Source organism: Aspergillus candidus (assembly GCF_002847045.1).
Source record: "Aspergillus candidus strain CBS 102.13 unplaced genomic scaffold BDW47scaffold_34, whole genome shotgun sequence".
NCBI classification, from domain to species: Eukaryota; Fungi; Ascomycota; class Eurotiomycetes; order Eurotiales; family Aspergillaceae; genus Aspergillus; species Aspergillus candidus.
Genome location: NW_020194039.1, coordinates 280,064 through 296,618, shown reverse-complemented (window position 1 = coordinate 296,618; position 16,555 = coordinate 280,064). Strand labels below are relative to the sequence as shown.

Genomic DNA, 16,555 nt, shown 5'->3' with positions numbered 1-16,555 from the left:
TTAACTCGAAAATAGAAACGGAAAATTATGATACCCTCATCCTACCATGTGGGCGCTAACGACCAGCCGACTAGCCTGGGCGCCGACCTCAGACAGGAATAGAATGGAATGTGCATACATGCGCCGACACCGAGGAATTATCGGTTTGGAGTCAATCACAACCCCCCGAGACGGAGGGAACAGTGCGCTGCGCTGCGTTGCGTTGCTCTGGCGCCCATGGTACATTAGTTAGCTCTCCAGGATACCGGCGACTAACTCCTAACCAACTGGGCTAGGTCCTCTACTAGCTGTAGCTGTGACAACTAGTATCCATAGGTAGAATGAGCCTTGTAGTCTAGGGTCAGTGATCTGCAATACGCGCGGTGGCCCGCTCTTAGGTCTCCCCTCCCTCTGCTTCTCTGCCTTTGTTGTAGGCTGTGGGGATTTAGTATTTACTGGGGCGATGAGGCACATGCAAGCCCATTAGGGATCGTCTGTGCCTCATTTGGTGCCCGCTTTGCGTGCATGGGTGGCTTGGTCTTGGTTCTTACTGCGTGCTTGTGGTTGGGACTGACTATGCGGATGGACCAGACTGGATGGTCGGCGTGTATGGATGCTTCCCGGCCCCAGCCCCCTTCCCCTTGTTTGTGAATCGAGTCGAGACGGATCTGGGGATGCGGATGCATGTACTTTGCTGCGGGGCGGCCAAGAGCGAAGACTACCCGCCATAGATATCTAATCGAAGCGTGGTGTACGATGACACCCCACGGGAGAGGCTCGGAAAGATCGGTTCAAGGTCATAAGGCAGACTTCCGTACCATAGGTATTAAAAGTCATGTGCGCAACACGATATGATCGGCAATCCAGAAGTAGGTTAGTAGCAAGCAAGCAAACTAGGTCAACACGACAGATCCAAAGATTCAAGTTGTGGCTCAGACAAAAAAAGGGAAATTGAATTTGTTCATATTTTCCATTCGTTTCAAAAGGACGCCAGATCTGAGTGGCCTCCTTCATCTAAGAACTGGCCCAGTCCTGGACTTGTACATCGATACATTCCCGCTTCTTTCCTCCAGCATTGGTATTCGTCATCTCAATTCCGTGCTCGTGAACCGAGTGTGCTCGATGCGTTTTTTTGCCCTTTTGCCTCATCTAAGACCTTGCGCGCTCAAATGACAAAACGCCCCAAAATAACCCGTTTAGAAACCTGTGTCTAGTCAGCACTTGCGCGACCAGAACGGAACACCAGATATGGAAGAACATACGCAGAGGAGTGAAGAACCAGCGGTTCTTGCCGCTGGTGTAGCGGTCCTCCAGAGCCTTCTTGATGGTCTTCTTGGACTCCTCACGCTGGGAGACCTCCTTGAAGGTGTCGGTGGAGACGGCACCCTTGAGACCCTCAAGCTCGAGCGTGTAACGGGTGGGCATCAGGTGGTTGAAGTTGACGACCTTGATGAAAGGCTTGATGCGGCTGCGCTTCTCGACCATCTTCTTACCCATGCGGCGGGTGACCTTGCCGGGGTAGCGCTCGATACCGGCAACGATGGCGTAGGGGAACGGGTGCGCCTTGGAGCCAGTCTCGTTAGGCTGGACAATGACGACCTGTAGATCGCGAAAAAAAGACCCTCGTCAGCATCACATCCTGCAAGCAAGTTGTGTCATTCCGTTTTCCCATTCGTAGATCCCCGCTCTTATTCCGTTCCAGCCCATTTCTTCTTTCCATGTCGAAATCGCTGGATCGATCCGGTGTTCCCCCTCCTCTCATTCCATTTAATGTGCATCGTTCTCCGTCTCGGATGGGATAGATTCTTGTCGTACCTTCTTACCGGCGTAACGGCCACGGGTGATGATGGCCACACGGCCCACTTTCATGACTATATCATTTCAGTCAGCTGGCGTCCCAATGCAACAAAAAGTATATCAATCAATTCGGGGGATCGAGGCGAACAACTAACACTTCATTGTGAAAGTCCCGGTGAGCGGCAGCAAGGTCGATGGGGTGGTTGTCGATTTGCTTCGGTCGAGTGACGATAGAGATAGACTCCGCGCTCGACTTCTTTTTTTCGCTTGGGAAGGGAAGCGAGTTCAGGGCACACCTGAATTTGTGTGCCGAGCGTCTATTGGCCGAGTTACCGAAGGCCGACCACTAGTCCTTTCTAGGAAAATTTCCCCAAAAGGATTAGTGGCCCGCGTCTCGGAGATACTTTCGCTTAGTCATGCATCCCTCACACCGCCCTCGGGCTCGTTGGGCATTTGTTTACTTGACAACCAGAAGGCGCCGGTTGCTATGAAGGGAGCTTTGATGTGTACATCGTAGATTGGACCGTGAGCCCATCTGTACCGATCTTTCCCCCCGTTCTTGCTCCACTTGGTCCCTTTGGTGATACTATATGTATTGATTGATTACTTGGATCTTTAATGGGACTACTCCATCTCGTGCGCATCTTGATCTGACCTTTGTTAATTTTATCTCTCGACGTACTTGCCTCGCTTTTTTACTCCCTTGCCTGTCACTTTGTCGCATTGTCTCATTTGTTTATTGTTGCTGCCCTCGGTTCCTTCATAGCAAGCGCATCTGTCTGTTTTCTTCTTTCCTGTTTACCTGTGCATGATTCCCCCAAGTTACTTGGTCGGGGCTCTTGTATCAATTGTTTTCTTGTTTCTGTTTTGTTTTGACGACTTGATATGCCTTTACGACCTTGAGATCGACGATCAATCTACCGCGAACCCCATATACCCACCCCAGATTTCCCTACTACAACAGGCGACCAAACAGTCAGTGCGCCAATCGAAACGAATAAACCTTTCAGGCTTCACGATGCCTTCGCACACCCGTGAGAATTCCCGCGATCGCGAGCTGGTTTTGAGAAATCAAACCGTGCCCATGTAAGTGGCCAGAAAATCCCGGAGTCGTCCTCCCTCTTTTAAGCCAATCGATTACATCAGACTGACAATGAGATCGTGGAAACGAAGGTGGGACAGTTCGGACCCCGAACGTGCACCTCCTCCGCTCCCCATGAACCCTGGATCTACTAGTCCTGCTACGAAGCCAAATGTCTCCCCAGGCATTCAGGCGGTGGCCGCAAACTTCGCGGAAAAGCCGCGGGAAAATGCGACGAGCCCATACACGACGAACCCCATGCCATCAAAGCAGTCGCCAGAGAAGTCTTTAATCAAAGGCCAATTCCACAAGCGCATGCAGTCGCTGCAGAATACTGACCCGCGGTCAGAGTTTCTGAGTTATTTAGAAAACAAATCCCCCGAGCGGCCGCAGCGCGCATCTACTTTTGAATTTGGGCCCAAACTTAACGAAAAGCACCAGACCAAGTCTGAGAGCAAAGAGAACCGAGATCCAGAATGCGATCCCCCCAATTTGCTCATATCCAGCCGGTATTTGTCGAAGCCGATCCTGGGCGAGAGCACACCTACCTCCGCCACAATGCTTGCTCTTCAGAATATGCAAATTCCCGCTGGCAGCGGCGAACCGCAAGCGAAGAGTTACGATGCCGATCCCTTCTTTGAGCCCAAGCGTTCCAACCCCCACGGTCTCGAAGCCCTGTCCACGCAAATTCTCGGTCTTACAGATATTGCCAGCAATCTCCAGCGAGAGATGGCGCAGTTGAGTCGACGGAGCAAGGACAATGCCACCGATCTGGTCAGCCTCAAGGCGGCTACAAGTACGCGCGATGAGGACATAAGAAAGAGTCTCCGTGATTTGTCCTCCAATCTAGCCGCAAAGTTTTTAGATCCTGATTTTTCCACAAGGTGGGATCTCGGTAATCTTCTCGGTTCAGACATTGGTGTTAACAGCACGGGATTGGATAGTTCTCCAAACTCCAAGAAGAGTTATTCGGCACCACGCATGACCAGCCCTAGCCATTTTGCTTCCTTGGAGCACGATATTTGCTCTTCCCCTACACCTGTTTCTGACGGCTCGGCCAGTATTGCCCTGTTGGAGAAGATGTTACGGGAGATGGCTACCAAGGAAGGGCAAGAGAAGCTTGTCGAGTTGGTGGACGAGATAAAAGCAAGACCGGCTTCATCCGACCCACCCAAGCGCAGCGCCGATCAGTCGATGATGAAGATGCTGGAGGAGATTTTGAACCTCGTGAAAGAAGAATCGGGGAACAAGGCTTTGGTGCGATCTCAAGCTGACCCTCATGACCGCCACCCACAGGGAGCCGCGAATGCTCCTCGATCGAGATCTTTCGGCCCGGATTCTGCTGTCGTCCCGGATACGCGAGCTTTCGAAGACAGCAATGGTCAGGTCGGCGAGCGCTCCGTAGCCTTCCAAGACGGTAAAGTCAGCGAGGAAATGCTATCGATCATGAAGAGAGTCAAGACGAGCGTGATTGAAGGAGGTGGAATGACAAACGAGGTGAAAGCTTTGGTACGCGAACTGCGTGGCGAGGTCCTAGGGATGGGACGCAATATCGCGCGGCATTTCGAACAAATCGAATCTTCCCGGATCGAATCTTCCCGGGCCATCGAGGATACACCGCGAGCCCCAGGACCGGACGAGATAACCGCAATCGTCAACCACAGCTTGCGCGAACTCAGAGATTCATTGGCATCCATCATGAGTGATAATCGTCGTCACACATCTGTCCTGTCCGAATTGCAACAAGCCGTGGATGGTCATGAGATTTACTCTATCGTCATAAAAGCTTTGGAGGACTTGGAGCTTGATAAACTGCGTGACGAGCCACAGGGTACCACCATGCAAAAGGAAGAAATTCTGGAAACGGTACGGGAGGCTTGGGAAAATTACAAGCCTGAAATCGAACTCCAGAACTTTGGACTGGAAAGAGATGAAATCCTAGAATGCTTGAAGGAAGGTCTGCAAGCATACCAGCCACAGCATGAGCAGGCGGTGACGTACGATCAGGTGCTCGCTGCTGTCCAAGCCGGCGTGCAGAGCTTTGAGCAGCCCCCAAGTATCACCAGAGAGGAGATCATCCAGACTATCCGCCAATGCTTCGAGGAATCCCAGGAATCTGCTCCCCGAGCGCCGGACCATGAACACTTTGACGCTATGCGGGACGAGATACTACATGCAGTCACCGAGTCCGTCACATCGCAGAGCGCTCTTACGCGGTCAACTCTTGACTCGGGATTAGGTCGCGATGAGATCTTGAGCGCTGTCTCGGACGGGCTCGAGGCGCACTTCACCGCAGCCAAAGAGATGGACAGACCTAATGTCTCCAAGGATGACATTACTGATGCAATTAACGAAGCATTTGTCGCCCAGAACTCGGCTGTCAGTACGAACGTGCAAAGCACTATCTCCCGCGAAGATATCATCAGTGCAATCGCGGAGGGATTGGAAAACCAGAACGGCAGAGAGATTGAACTTAACAAAGACGATCTCATGGAGGCAATCGCAGAGGGTCTCCATGAGGCAACCACCAATGCTAACCAAGGTATTGGTGAGCAAATGCTTGAACGCCTTCACGAGCACTTCGACGGCTTGAGGGAGGAAATGAATCAGCGCCCAGGAACCAACGAAATGGACACCGAGAAGGTCCTTCACGCTATTAGGGATGGAATCGATGTTGTGCGACACGAGATCGAAAGCTACGCCACTACAGCGACGGAAGCGGCAGGCAAACACGAGATCATGGACACGGTGAAGGAAGGTTTCCGTCTGCTGCAGGCTGATATGGAAAAAACCATCACCGACACTGCTTTATCCACCGGATCTAACGGCAATCCGGATACCCCAGAACTTCTAGATGCCATGGAGAAGGAATTCGAGCACCTTCGACAAACCCTCAGTGCGCTCCTCATTCGCAACAATGCGCCCAACGATAAGGATGAGATTCTCGACGCCATTCGGGACATATCCGAGCACCACAAGGAGGCGCCGGACAGCGACCTCCCTCAGTTGATCAAGCGCGAATTTGATAATCTGCACGACTCGATAAGCATGACCCTCGTCCGCTCAGAGCCGACTGGTAATAAGGACAGCAGTGATAGGGACGAGATCATCGCAGCCCTTCGCGAAAGTCTGGAGAATTTCAGAGAAGAGAACAGCCAACCAAGGGACGGCGGTGACACTACCTTCTCCTCTGGTGAGATCCTCGAGGTGTTGAATGACGGCATGGGCTCCCTCCGTGTGGACCTGGCAAAGATTCTAGAACGACCGGAAGCAGTTGATCATTCTGATCTTCTAAACTCCTTGAAAGAGGGTCTTGTCGGACTGAAGGCGGATGTGGAAACGTTGCGAGAATCTGCCGCCCAGGCGGACACTGAAACCTCACGCGGAGGAGAATTGATGCTCGCGAACGAGCCCAGTTCTGCCAGCGATATCAGTGGCGACATTGAGGGACTAAAGTCTTTGATTTCCCAACTTCAAGACAAGGTGGAAGCTATTGAGTCGACTCCACGTGTGCCAGAGCCCTCGGAGGATGCTCTAAAAAGGGAACATCTAGATGAGGTCCTGGCAGGTCTGCATGAACTGCAAGGCTCTGTCGCTGGTATTGTAGCTCGCGACAGTCCAGCGGACGAGACCACCGCCAAGAAGGAAGATACCGACGCCATTGAGACCCTTCTCCGAAACACCAAGTGTCAACTCGATGAAATGACCTTCCCAGCTCCGGACGAGATTGCGCGAGCGGAGCAACTGGGAAGCCTCGAGGCAGTCGTCAAAGAAACCAAGGAAGCCCTTTCTGAGCTAAGCACTCGCTTGGAAGTGGAGGGCCCAACGAAGTCGGAGATCGGGACTCTGGAGACACTCATGAAAGAGATGTGGGTGGCTTTGGACGAGCTAAAGAGCAAGGGGACACAGGAGGAAGAAGACACCGAGAAGCTAGTCAAGACGGACTTGCAAACGGTCGAGGCCATGATATTTGAGGTTAAGACCCAAATGGATGAGCTGAAGATCCCTGATCCTGAAACTTTGCCGACGAAGACCGAACTTCAAAATCTAACTGACCTCGTGGCCGAGTTCCGAAGTAAGACGGAAACCGACAGTGAAATGACCGGCCAAGCTTTCGACGCTCGAAAGGTTGAGCATGCTGGCCTTGCGGAGAAGATCGAAGAGGCCCGGGCTGTCGTTGAGGGGCTCGGAGACGAGCTAAGGGGTAAGCTGGATGGAAGCAGCGAAGGCCTTTGCGAGCTCAAGCAACTTCTCGAAGGTCTCGCCGTATCGGCGGAAGGATTTTCGACCGTCGATTCGATCAATGAACTCACGGAACTTATCAACCGGGAGTTCGAGCGTGCTCGCGGGGAGCAGGACGCCAGCAAGTTGCAGAATGAGGAGCGTGACGCGGCTTCCATGGTCAAGCACGACGAGACTAGAGCAGCGATCATCGTCGAACTGGGAGAAAAAATCGACGAAAAACTTGGTGAACTGATGGAGAAGTACGACGGAGCCCACACTTCGTTGGAATCCAGGTTCACCGAAACTGCGGAACGCGACAATGCCAGCCTCGAGGCAGTTACCAGCACCAAGTCCCTCGCAGAAGACATCAAGCTTGTCATTGGCTCCATGGGCAATAGTGTCAATGAGACCTGCGAGCGCATGAGCGTGGATGCAAAGACTTTCTTCGAAAAAGTCGACACCTCCTACACCAAGATGGAGGAAATGCACAACGAGGTCAAATCCCACCAGGAGCAGTCTCGTTCCGACTTCCAGAGAGCTGCTGATGCCACAGATCGTCTGGAGAGCAAGCTGCATGAATTCCATCCTCAGGTGCTAGAGTCCATCCAGGAGATCCTTTCAATCGTCAACCAGCACTACGACCACTCCCAGCAATCTGCCAAGGACATCAAAATGGATCTTTCTACTATTCCTGCGTCGATTCCACAAATGCTTCCCGCCTTGCCTCCGCCTGAGCCGGAAAAGTACGATGACACTCATGTTCGGGAGAAGCTTGATAGCATTCTGGACCACGCCAAGAATGAAAAGGTGCATGAGGCATTGAATGTCCTGGTGGAGCGAGTGACGAGCGATCAGGTGCACGAGAAGCTCGATCAGCTCCTGAGCCACACGACAAGCACGAATGGCCAGATGTACGAAAAACTGAGTGAGCTGCTTGATCATGCTACGAGCGATAGTGGCCCTGTGCACGACAAGCTGGACACCCTCATTGGTCACGCAACGAACACCGAGCCGCAAGTGACGCAGATGATGAAGCTGGACGAGATGCACAAGGACATCATGGAAACCCACCGCAAGATGAACGAGATGTTTACAGCCCAGTCGGTCATCGTAGCTGAAGACAACGATCGCAAGCGTCGGGAGGCGGAGGAAGCAGCGGTGGCGCTGGAGAGGAGAAACGCGCAGCGCGAGCAGGTGGAGGCTGAACTGGTCACGCTCAAGGAAGAAAAAGATTCTTTGCTGAACATGATCGGCAATCTGAAGTCAGAAAAGGAGACGCTTACCAAGCAGAACGCCAAGCTGAACAAGGAGCTATCTGGCTTGGAGATGGCGCTTGACCTCCGGCATGAGGAGATGCAAGTTATGGAAGAGCGTGCGGATAGCTTGGAGAAGCGGATCCTGGAAGGAGTGCTGGACCACGCTCGCAGTGTCCTCCTCAGTCGTCCCAACGGTGGACAGGGCATCGGTATGAAAAAGGCACGCGGACTTCGCGCTCGCGGGCCAAGCAACACCAGTACCGCCACCGCAACTCCTAAGGATGTTCACAACTTGCTGGGAAGTAGTGTCGGACTGGCGCTGAAGAAGCGAGTGTCGGGGGCGTCATCACCGGCCCCTGCTGCTTTGCCCAACTCCAGCAAGGAAAGAAGAATCCTCAGCCTCGGCCATGTCACAGCTAACCGCGGCGTTGGGGAGAGACGGACGAGCGCCACTAGTGGATTGACGAATCTGAAACGGAGCCACTCGGTCAAGTCCAACCTCTCCTATCGGAAGTCTTCTTGGGGAGGGCGGAGCTCCGTAGCCAACAAGGAGAATGAGGCATTCCCGGAGGAAGACGAGAACCGGAGTGGTGACGAGAGCGATGCGGGCACCGAACGGAGGACTAGCTACACAGGGACTTGCACCGACAGCATGATCTATGGAACCGGTAGTGTTGTTTCGGCCGGACGAACGGTTAGCGCTGCGAGCAACACCACCGCCAGCACTCGTCTAGTTGGCCCCCAATCTGTCGCGGATGACTACAGCGAGCTCGCAAGTCAGCACGAGGAGGAGCACGAGCAAGACGAGAACGACGCGTCGGATGTCGAAGACGCCCCGGCGACCAAGAAAGACCATCTCCCTGACGTTCAGGAGCAACAGCCACACACCTTGGATGAAGAAACCTCCAAAATGGTCCTCTACGGACAGTACAGCGACAGCGGACTAGGTGCAGAGGTCTCTAGCGCCGTCGACTGAGCGTATTTTGTTTAAGCGGCGTCGCGTCTTGCCTCCTTGTGATAACTATACCATTGACGAATGATCGGTCGACTGTTTTGTTATTGATTGCCACTGTTGATATGACTTGGATTATGTTTATGTTTTCTTTTGTGTTTTCTTTTGTGATTAGCATAGTTAGCTTTAGATATGTGCAGCGTTTGACGAGGATACGTACTATGATTTATTATTTGATTGAATTTCTTCTTTTTCTTTTTCTCTTATTTCCACTCCTTTTGATATGTTACTTTTGCAGGTAATGTTGAAATTCAAATAAGATGTCTTTAGTTACTATCGTATAAGTTTGCGATTGGATCTATTCGCGTCGTCTAGTTTTTCTCTATCTACCTCTTTTGACTTGTTGTAAATAGAAGAAGAAATCACCACTCCACCACAAAAAAACCATCATGTCTTAGTTGGCTTTCGTAAGTAATTCTATATTTAGTGTAACACGATATCAGGGTTGTCAAGCAGGGCTTCCCGTCTGCGCTGCCGTACTGAAGCATGAGTTTATAGACTTGTTTGATACAACCCTTAGAAAAAACCTGTTACGTACTACGAATTCTTTTGATTATCTTAGGGAAGCTCCATATCTAGAAAGGTACCAAATAATTATACGTAGTCGTAGTTGTTTGTGTGAACAATGTTGACTAGCCACCTGACGCCTCATGAGTCAAATGTCTGGTCATGTCTGTTACACTTGTTGCATCTAACAACAGCTTTGAACCTGCGGAATTCACTAGCAATCATTCGAAAATTCCAGTTACAGCAACCTACAGTAAGTAGTGGGCTGGGCAAGTACCGAATCTGACCTGATAAGCCTATTGAACTTCACAATGATGCTATCCTAGCTGTCTCTTATCCAGCACAATCTACCAACGATTCAACTCTGTAAAGATATCTCCACCTCCTGGCAATTGCTGCCCTGCTAGAGCCATACGAGAGGCATCCACTCGTTCATCTACTCTGATGGCTGGTAGCATAACATGACTGTTCCCGTCTGTGGTGAAGCACACTTTGGAGGTTCGGCGATTCTCTTGATCGCGTAGCATGGCCACAAATTCGTCCAAAATTTGAATGGTGCTCCTGCTTTCTGCCAACTGCAGCCCATCGATTATCCATATAATGGACGGTGGCACATGTATCAGAAGATCTTGAATAATCCGCAGTGCAATGGAAGCACTTTTAATACTCCCATCGAGCAGTTGAAATTGCTGCTGGTAGAGATCCGGAGAACCCTGAAAGTCGGCTGGGATGAGACGCGCAAGCTGAGCGGTTACGGAGTACAACAACGCTACAACAGAGGCCTCCTGTGTGGTGAGAGATGCGTGTGGTACTGAGGCAAACTTGTAGCTGGGTTTGCAAAAGAAGGATACGCAGGGGATCTGTGCACGCATGCTAATCGTGCAAAGCTGCATTGCCGTCAGGGAGAGGTTTGACCCATAGGAGTACGACGGCAAGCCCTCAATCCAAATTATACGAGACTGTGGGCTTCCGATCCATCGTTTGATGGCATCCAAGACCTCCTGTGGTAGCAGTGGCATGGAGATTCCCCGGAGCGCATTGGAAATCTCCTCCCTGCCATCCTCCGTGTACGTTGAAAGCGAGAGCGTGGTCTTCTGGATGTCATAGCGCGTCCAAGTCTCATCTGTATCTTTACCGATCACATTAAATTTGAGGCTCGCCAATCGATCTGACTCGGCTGGAGTATTGAATAATTGACATACCGGAAAAAGCTTCGGTCTCGGACGCGTCTTCCTCGACTACCCCGAACTTTCTCGAGCTCTCTTTCTTTCCGTGTTTATCCCGTGAGTGCATGTCTAGAATCCCTGAAATTAGTCATGCTACTGATAGCAGGTTGGTGTACCGTCCTACCGTATTCAAAATTTGCTTCAACGTCTTGCAAGGCTTTTATTGAACATGTTCCCACGAGCTGACCGAAGTGATGAAGTTTCCCCTCGATCGTCCCCTGGTCGTCGTCCCGGCTCCCACAACCCACAATTTGAAGGTGCAAGAATCTGCCGGCAGCATCATTTGTTCGTGGACTGAGGGAATCTAAAACACGGTCTACTCCATCTTTGATTTGTTGGACTTGCCTTTCTGCGAGATGTGCTGCTTCGTCACGGATTCGTGCCACTGTCGCCTTCATCCCGTCGACCAAACCTTTGACTTCATTATCAAAGAAGTTCTTATCGATCATTGACCGATATCGATGCAACGGTCGACTGAACCAAGACATTGCGCTACAGAGAAACTGAAAGACCATCACGTAGTAGTCTACCACGAGCCGTCTTATATCCGGGCTGTCCCAGATATCGGTCTTCTTCTGCACCAGTCTTAAATCGCCACTGAGGTCGACCAGGGCTGAAAAGAACCCCTCGGCAATCCGCTTGTAATTGACACAAGTCTAAATATAAGCATTTTTCTGCGTCAGCCACACATTTGCATCCCTTCAGGTTTGATTGCACACCTTGACAACTGACGACACAACCCCAGTGATGAGGCTGATGTATTTGTCTCCAGCCGGAATGAACTTGAACAGATAAGAGTGGTCGTTCATCGATTCTAGGAAATCTGACATATAGCTCTTGACCTTGCCAAACCCCTTCCCCCTCCTAGTCTCCCATTCCACCTGAGCATTACCCACGATTTCCCTCAGCATGTTGATATTCGGCACTTCCTGGAAGCCCAGGCTGGAGTTCGCAGATGGGTTCTCATGATGATGTTCTCTAAACCGCTGCCAGGTTTCTACTATGCGCTCGCGGCCATTTTCCAGCCGCTTGAGATCCACGTCGCTGGTACGTTGGCCAATATCAGCACATCGAAGCACGCAAGAGTTCTAATTGGTATTGATGGCTGGCCTTACTCTGTGGACTCCCCGAACTTCAGCCATTTGCTCCACTCCCATACCTGGCGTCGGTCGCACAAATCTTCCTCATCCTGTTTCCTAATTGTGGAGCTTACAGCTTGAACGAGCATGTTGTTAGGCTCTTCCTGCTCTGCCTTCATGCTGTACTGTCTGATTAGGGGAGATATTTCCGTATTCGCTTTCCCCATCGTTGCTCCGTGTTCATCATGAAAAATGTTAAGGCCGATAGTTTTTAGATCCCACTTCTTCGGTAGCGTGTCCCAATCATGCATGCTACCAATTGAATTGAGGTACCCCTCTTTGAATTGTGAGGTATAATGGACCGGTCTTATTGGGCACTGATAGTGGCCATCACTTTCCTTTTAGGTCATGGGACGCACAGGCTAGCTCTGGTTGAGCGAAAAGCGAAAATCCTCTTCTACTAAGCCTCATATTTGATGAGGCAAAAAAGGCCTGGACCAGAAGTGCTATCTATGTAGGTTGAGGCGCTAAGATGGATGCCTACCAATTATCTCAGCTGAAGTTTCGTGGCAGGATCCGCTACTTAATACAGCCCGCAGTAAAAGCCGCATCAGTCAGGCGCCAACTCTGGATACGCACAAAGGCCAAATGAATAGGTTGCTGGTATTTAGAGGGGTTATATTAAACCTAAGTCTCATCCAAAGTGGACTTGTCCTCCGTCGATTTCCGGGTTTTTCCTTCCACACCTACATTATCGATGCGAGAGCAAACAACTCTGGACAAAATGTCAATAGTAAATGAGACATCCAATGCATCGAATACTCTGTTGCCGACACCCCCTGCCAGCACGGATACAGAAGGCTCTCCCCCTTCCAAGCCTGCCAGCCCGAAACCTAAAGCCGTTGATATTTTCGCCGGCAATCAATTTCAGACCGACGCTGATCCAAGTCTTGAAGTAACGGCACAACCGACGGACCTCGAGGTCGAGGTGCCAGTTCAAGACGCCGAGGCAAATCCCGAGAATGGCTGGAGCTCAGCAGCATCTCTATACTGTCCAAGTAACGGGCGATCTCATGCAACTATCTTAGAGTTTGGATTTGATGAATGCCCCAAGTGTGCACAGGATTTGACCACTACGAGAATCTCGTGCGTTGAGCCCGGTGAGCCCGGTGAGCCCGAATCACCGTCATCCTTGTCCTTGCCCGATGGAGAACAGGACCCGACTGTCACATATTCCATGGAGATTCGAAGCAGGGATGACACTTTTGTTCACAACGTTCCCTATTCGAAACCTTTCGACCTCTCTGTGTCTCAACAGGCCGTTGATCTCCAACATGTTATTTACAATATAACCACGGTTCTGGAGACATCTTTGGCGGCATACGACTGTATTTTGTCGGAGGACGAGATAGAGTCTTTGGAACAGGGAATAGTTAATATTGCGAGCATTGATGTCAGCCTTCGCTCAACCAGAGTGACCATATGCTCGGAGTCACTCCTTAAGGTTATTGCCCGTGTGGTAACTTACTATCCATCCGCAAAACTCGGAGGCAAAGTACTGCAGCTCGACGAGCCGTACCCACTGATAGCCCATTACTTTGACGATTTTGAAGCCTATCGAGCGACCTATCGTGAACCTGACGTTGACCCTCTATGTCCCCTAGTAGCAAAGGACAGTCCCACCCAGCCTCCATGTGACGAAGAGGAATTTAATCACTTGGGCTCGTTTCTTGACTTCTTCAAAACCTCTGGCTACATGGCACAGGTTAACGATGAAAAAGCTCGACATACCCAGAATCTGTGTACATTTCGAATGTTGTGGCTGCTCTTCAAGCCTGGTGAAACGGTGTATATGGTGTCGGAGGGTCAGATGTCGGCCTATGTGATTCAATCTGTGGAGGTGGACAGGAAAGTCCTCTCCTCTCGGGTTTTTACCAAGCCGTATTCCGTCTATCTATGGAATCTTCAATATGACGGGAGATTTGTGGGAAGAAGTTCGGAATTCGTCTATGTTTCACCCTTCGATGGTGAGAGACAAATCACCTCGCTAAAGATCTTTCCCTCCCATTTCTATGATAGAACTGATGGCGAGAAAACCCGGGAACACTTGATACGCCAAGGTCAACAATGGTATGAAAGTCTTCAGGGGAGGCAGATGATTTACTCGGGCGAGTTTTTAGGCTCATCGAAAAGACGGGTAAATATACACTCGCTCGATACAGCTTGAATATGTCATATTAACTCCACTGGGCAGTTCCAGGGTCGCGTTTATATGGACCTGTCTTCATATTTCACTCAGGAAAACGCCGAAGTCCCCCAGACATGTGATGTCGCTGACATGGGGGAAGACCTTGGCAACTGTGTCTGCGACACATGTCTCGGCCTCAGACCCCACCCGCCTCCCGGCTTCCGCTGGGCGGACTATGATCTTTTAGACCCGAGTGTGACGGTGAATCTCGAGCTTCCGGGGTCCCGGGAAGGTGCTCGTCATCGGTATTTGCTGTGTAGCCGATTGCTCTATGGCTTTGTTTTCAAATCCAGAAAATGGGGTAAGAGATGAACAATTTTGAACGTTTTCCTCTAGACCCAGAACTGAGTTCCAAGCAGAGAAACTTAATATTTCTTGTTGCCACGAGCCAGAAGTGAACAAGAGGGCTATTGATAGCCTTGTCATGCCCGAGGCTAGAAAGGAGATGATTAGGGCACTCGTACACAAATATACGGAGCCCAGTGGAGACAATCGGACCAAGTTATGGGGAGCTGATTTTATCGAAAGTAAAGGCGAAGGTCAGATATTTCTCCTTCATGGCAGCCCTGGTGTCGGAAAGACTTTTGTAAGTTCCCATCCGCCTACCCATCTAACTGTCACTTGCTAAGAAAGTACCATCCATCCAGACAGCTGGTAAGTTGGATAAGATCGAGCAAAAAAACACCGTTTACATGTTAACTCATCTAGAATGTATTGCTGAGTATACCGGCCGAGCGCTTCTCTCCCTGACTTGTGGAGACATCGGGACGGATGAACTCGAATTAGAGAATCAGCTCTCCAAGTGGTTTCGGCTGGCCGAGAAATGGGGCGCGATCATGCTCATCGACGAGGCGGATGTTTACCTCGAGAAAAGGCAAATTACGGATTTGAAGCGCAATAGCCTGGTGTCTGGTCAGTCTCAATTCTATCCCTACCCAGCCTCATTGATGGAACCTCATCGTGTTCTCTCCTAGTGTTCCTTCGATGCATTGAGTACTACCGAGGCATCTTGTTCCTGACTACCAACCGGGTTGGTCATTTCGACGATGCCTTTATCTCACGAATCCATGTCGTCATTCGCTACGAGAAATTGAAAGAAGATGATCGAAGAAAAATCTGGGAGCAATTTTTTGACAAGCTGACCGACGAGCGCCAGGACTTCATCATCACTCGACGCGCAAAACAATATGTTCTGGAAGATGAAGTGATTAGCAAGATAGAATGGAACGGGCGGGAGATTCGCAATGGTAGAGCCACAACCATTATCTGAGTGAATGGATTGAGTCAAGATACTGAAACATCATCTCCTCTTATCTAGTCTTCCAGACAGCCGTCACGCTCGCCGAATTCCGATTCTCTCAAAAGCCGGACAAGACCAAAGGCGATGGGCCCACGCTGGACCAGAAAGACTTTGAGCAGGTCTGCAATATGACTCGGGAATTCAAGCAGTATCTGATCGGTGTGCACGGAGTGGATGAGGAAAGCCGTGCCTTCCAAGCGAGAGCGAGGGCTAACAATATTCGTGACATTGGCCGTTAGCAACTCATTGGCTAGGCTTTATATACCTAGCAGGTATCTACAGAGGTTGTCGAGACGAATTAAGGCTAATTATCTTGTGACTTCGGCTCAAATATATCTGGATGATGCTTCAGATAGTCTACTAACCTAGACAATACGCCATTTGGTATATTTCATTTAACTTATCTCGACATCTACGGTCTTTACTATATCTCTAGGGCTAGCCATTCACCATAGTATTTTCAAGAAGTATAACCGTTTCTAACTACAAACCACCCTTGTTTTGAGATTCTTATCAAGCTTTTTGCCTACATACCCAGATACCAGAGGGAGGTATGAGGTGGATTAATATTGAGAAGTGATACTAGAAACCCTAATTCATTGTTTCAGATGTATGCCAAATCAATGAACTGACTGGATGGCAAGTCCCTGTCCAGCTTCATCTTCAAGAAAGAAAGAGAATTTCTCCCTTCTTCTTAAGCATTTCTCCTATTTTTTTATCTTATGTTGCGATATTAGTCATATCAAGCCTGACCAAAATGCCGGTGCAATGGCCGGGATATTTCCCTGACCATGTCTTTCCCATCAGACTCGTTTAAAACACAAAGACCCTAATGGGTATCTACAA

The 16,555-nt window shown here is 50.3% G+C and overlaps 4 protein-coding genes across 4 annotated transcripts; 2 read left to right on the top strand and 2 right to left on the bottom strand.

Annotated features, from left to right (window-relative positions):
* Positions 1–546: 546 nt before the first annotated feature.
* BDW47DRAFT_108491 (60S ribosomal protein eL27) lies at positions 547–2,017 on the bottom strand. Its single transcript, XM_024813249.1, has 4 exons — positions 1,932–2,017; positions 1,795–1,850; positions 1,242–1,578; positions 547–1,183 (listed from the first exon to the last, which is right to left on the bottom strand). Exons 1-4 carry the CDS (start codon positions 1,936–1,938, stop codon positions 1,176–1,178), a joined length of 408 nt encoding a protein of 135 aa, XP_024670610.1. The 5' UTR covers positions 1,939–2,017; the 3' UTR covers positions 547–1,175.
* Positions 2,018–2,794: 777 nt separating this feature from the next.
* On the top strand, positions 2,795–9,313 carry BDW47DRAFT_127176 (uncharacterized protein; the record flags this gene model as incomplete). Its single annotated transcript, XM_024816676.1, has 2 exons — positions 2,795–2,862; positions 2,959–9,313. 2 exons carry the CDS (start codon positions 2,795–2,797, stop codon positions 9,311–9,313), a joined length of 6,423 nt encoding a protein of 2,140 aa, XP_024670609.1.
* An 890-nt stretch (positions 9,314–10,203) lies between these two features.
* On the bottom strand, positions 10,204–12,340 carry BDW47DRAFT_127175 (uncharacterized protein; the record flags this gene model as incomplete). Its single annotated transcript, XM_024816675.1, has 5 exons — positions 10,204–10,979; positions 11,059–11,151; positions 11,207–11,738; positions 11,802–12,126; positions 12,198–12,340. The coding sequence occupies 5 exons, from the start codon at positions 12,338–12,340 to the stop codon at positions 10,204–10,206; spliced, it is 1,869 nt and encodes a 622-aa protein (XP_024670608.1).
* Positions 12,341–13,398: 1,058 nt separating this feature from the next.
* BDW47DRAFT_118698 (P-loop containing nucleoside triphosphate hydrolase protein) lies at positions 13,399–15,948 on the top strand (the record flags this gene model as incomplete). The annotated part of the gene is made up of 6 exons (XM_024815251.1): positions 13,399–14,358; positions 14,416–14,710; positions 14,766–14,999; positions 15,118–15,321; positions 15,384–15,656; positions 15,728–15,948. The coding sequence occupies 6 exons, from the start codon at positions 13,399–13,401 to the stop codon at positions 15,946–15,948; spliced, it is 2,187 nt and encodes a 728-aa protein (XP_024670607.1).
* Between the last annotated feature and the right edge of the window lie 607 nt (positions 15,949–16,555).

Excerpts from the sequence above, each read along its gene's own strand:
- BDW47DRAFT_108491 (XM_024813249.1), bottom strand. Across the intron at positions 1,579-1,794 it reads GCCGTTACGCCGGTAAGAAG|GTCGTCATTGTCCAGCCTAA; the intron begins GTACGACAAGAA and ends CGCGATCTACAG.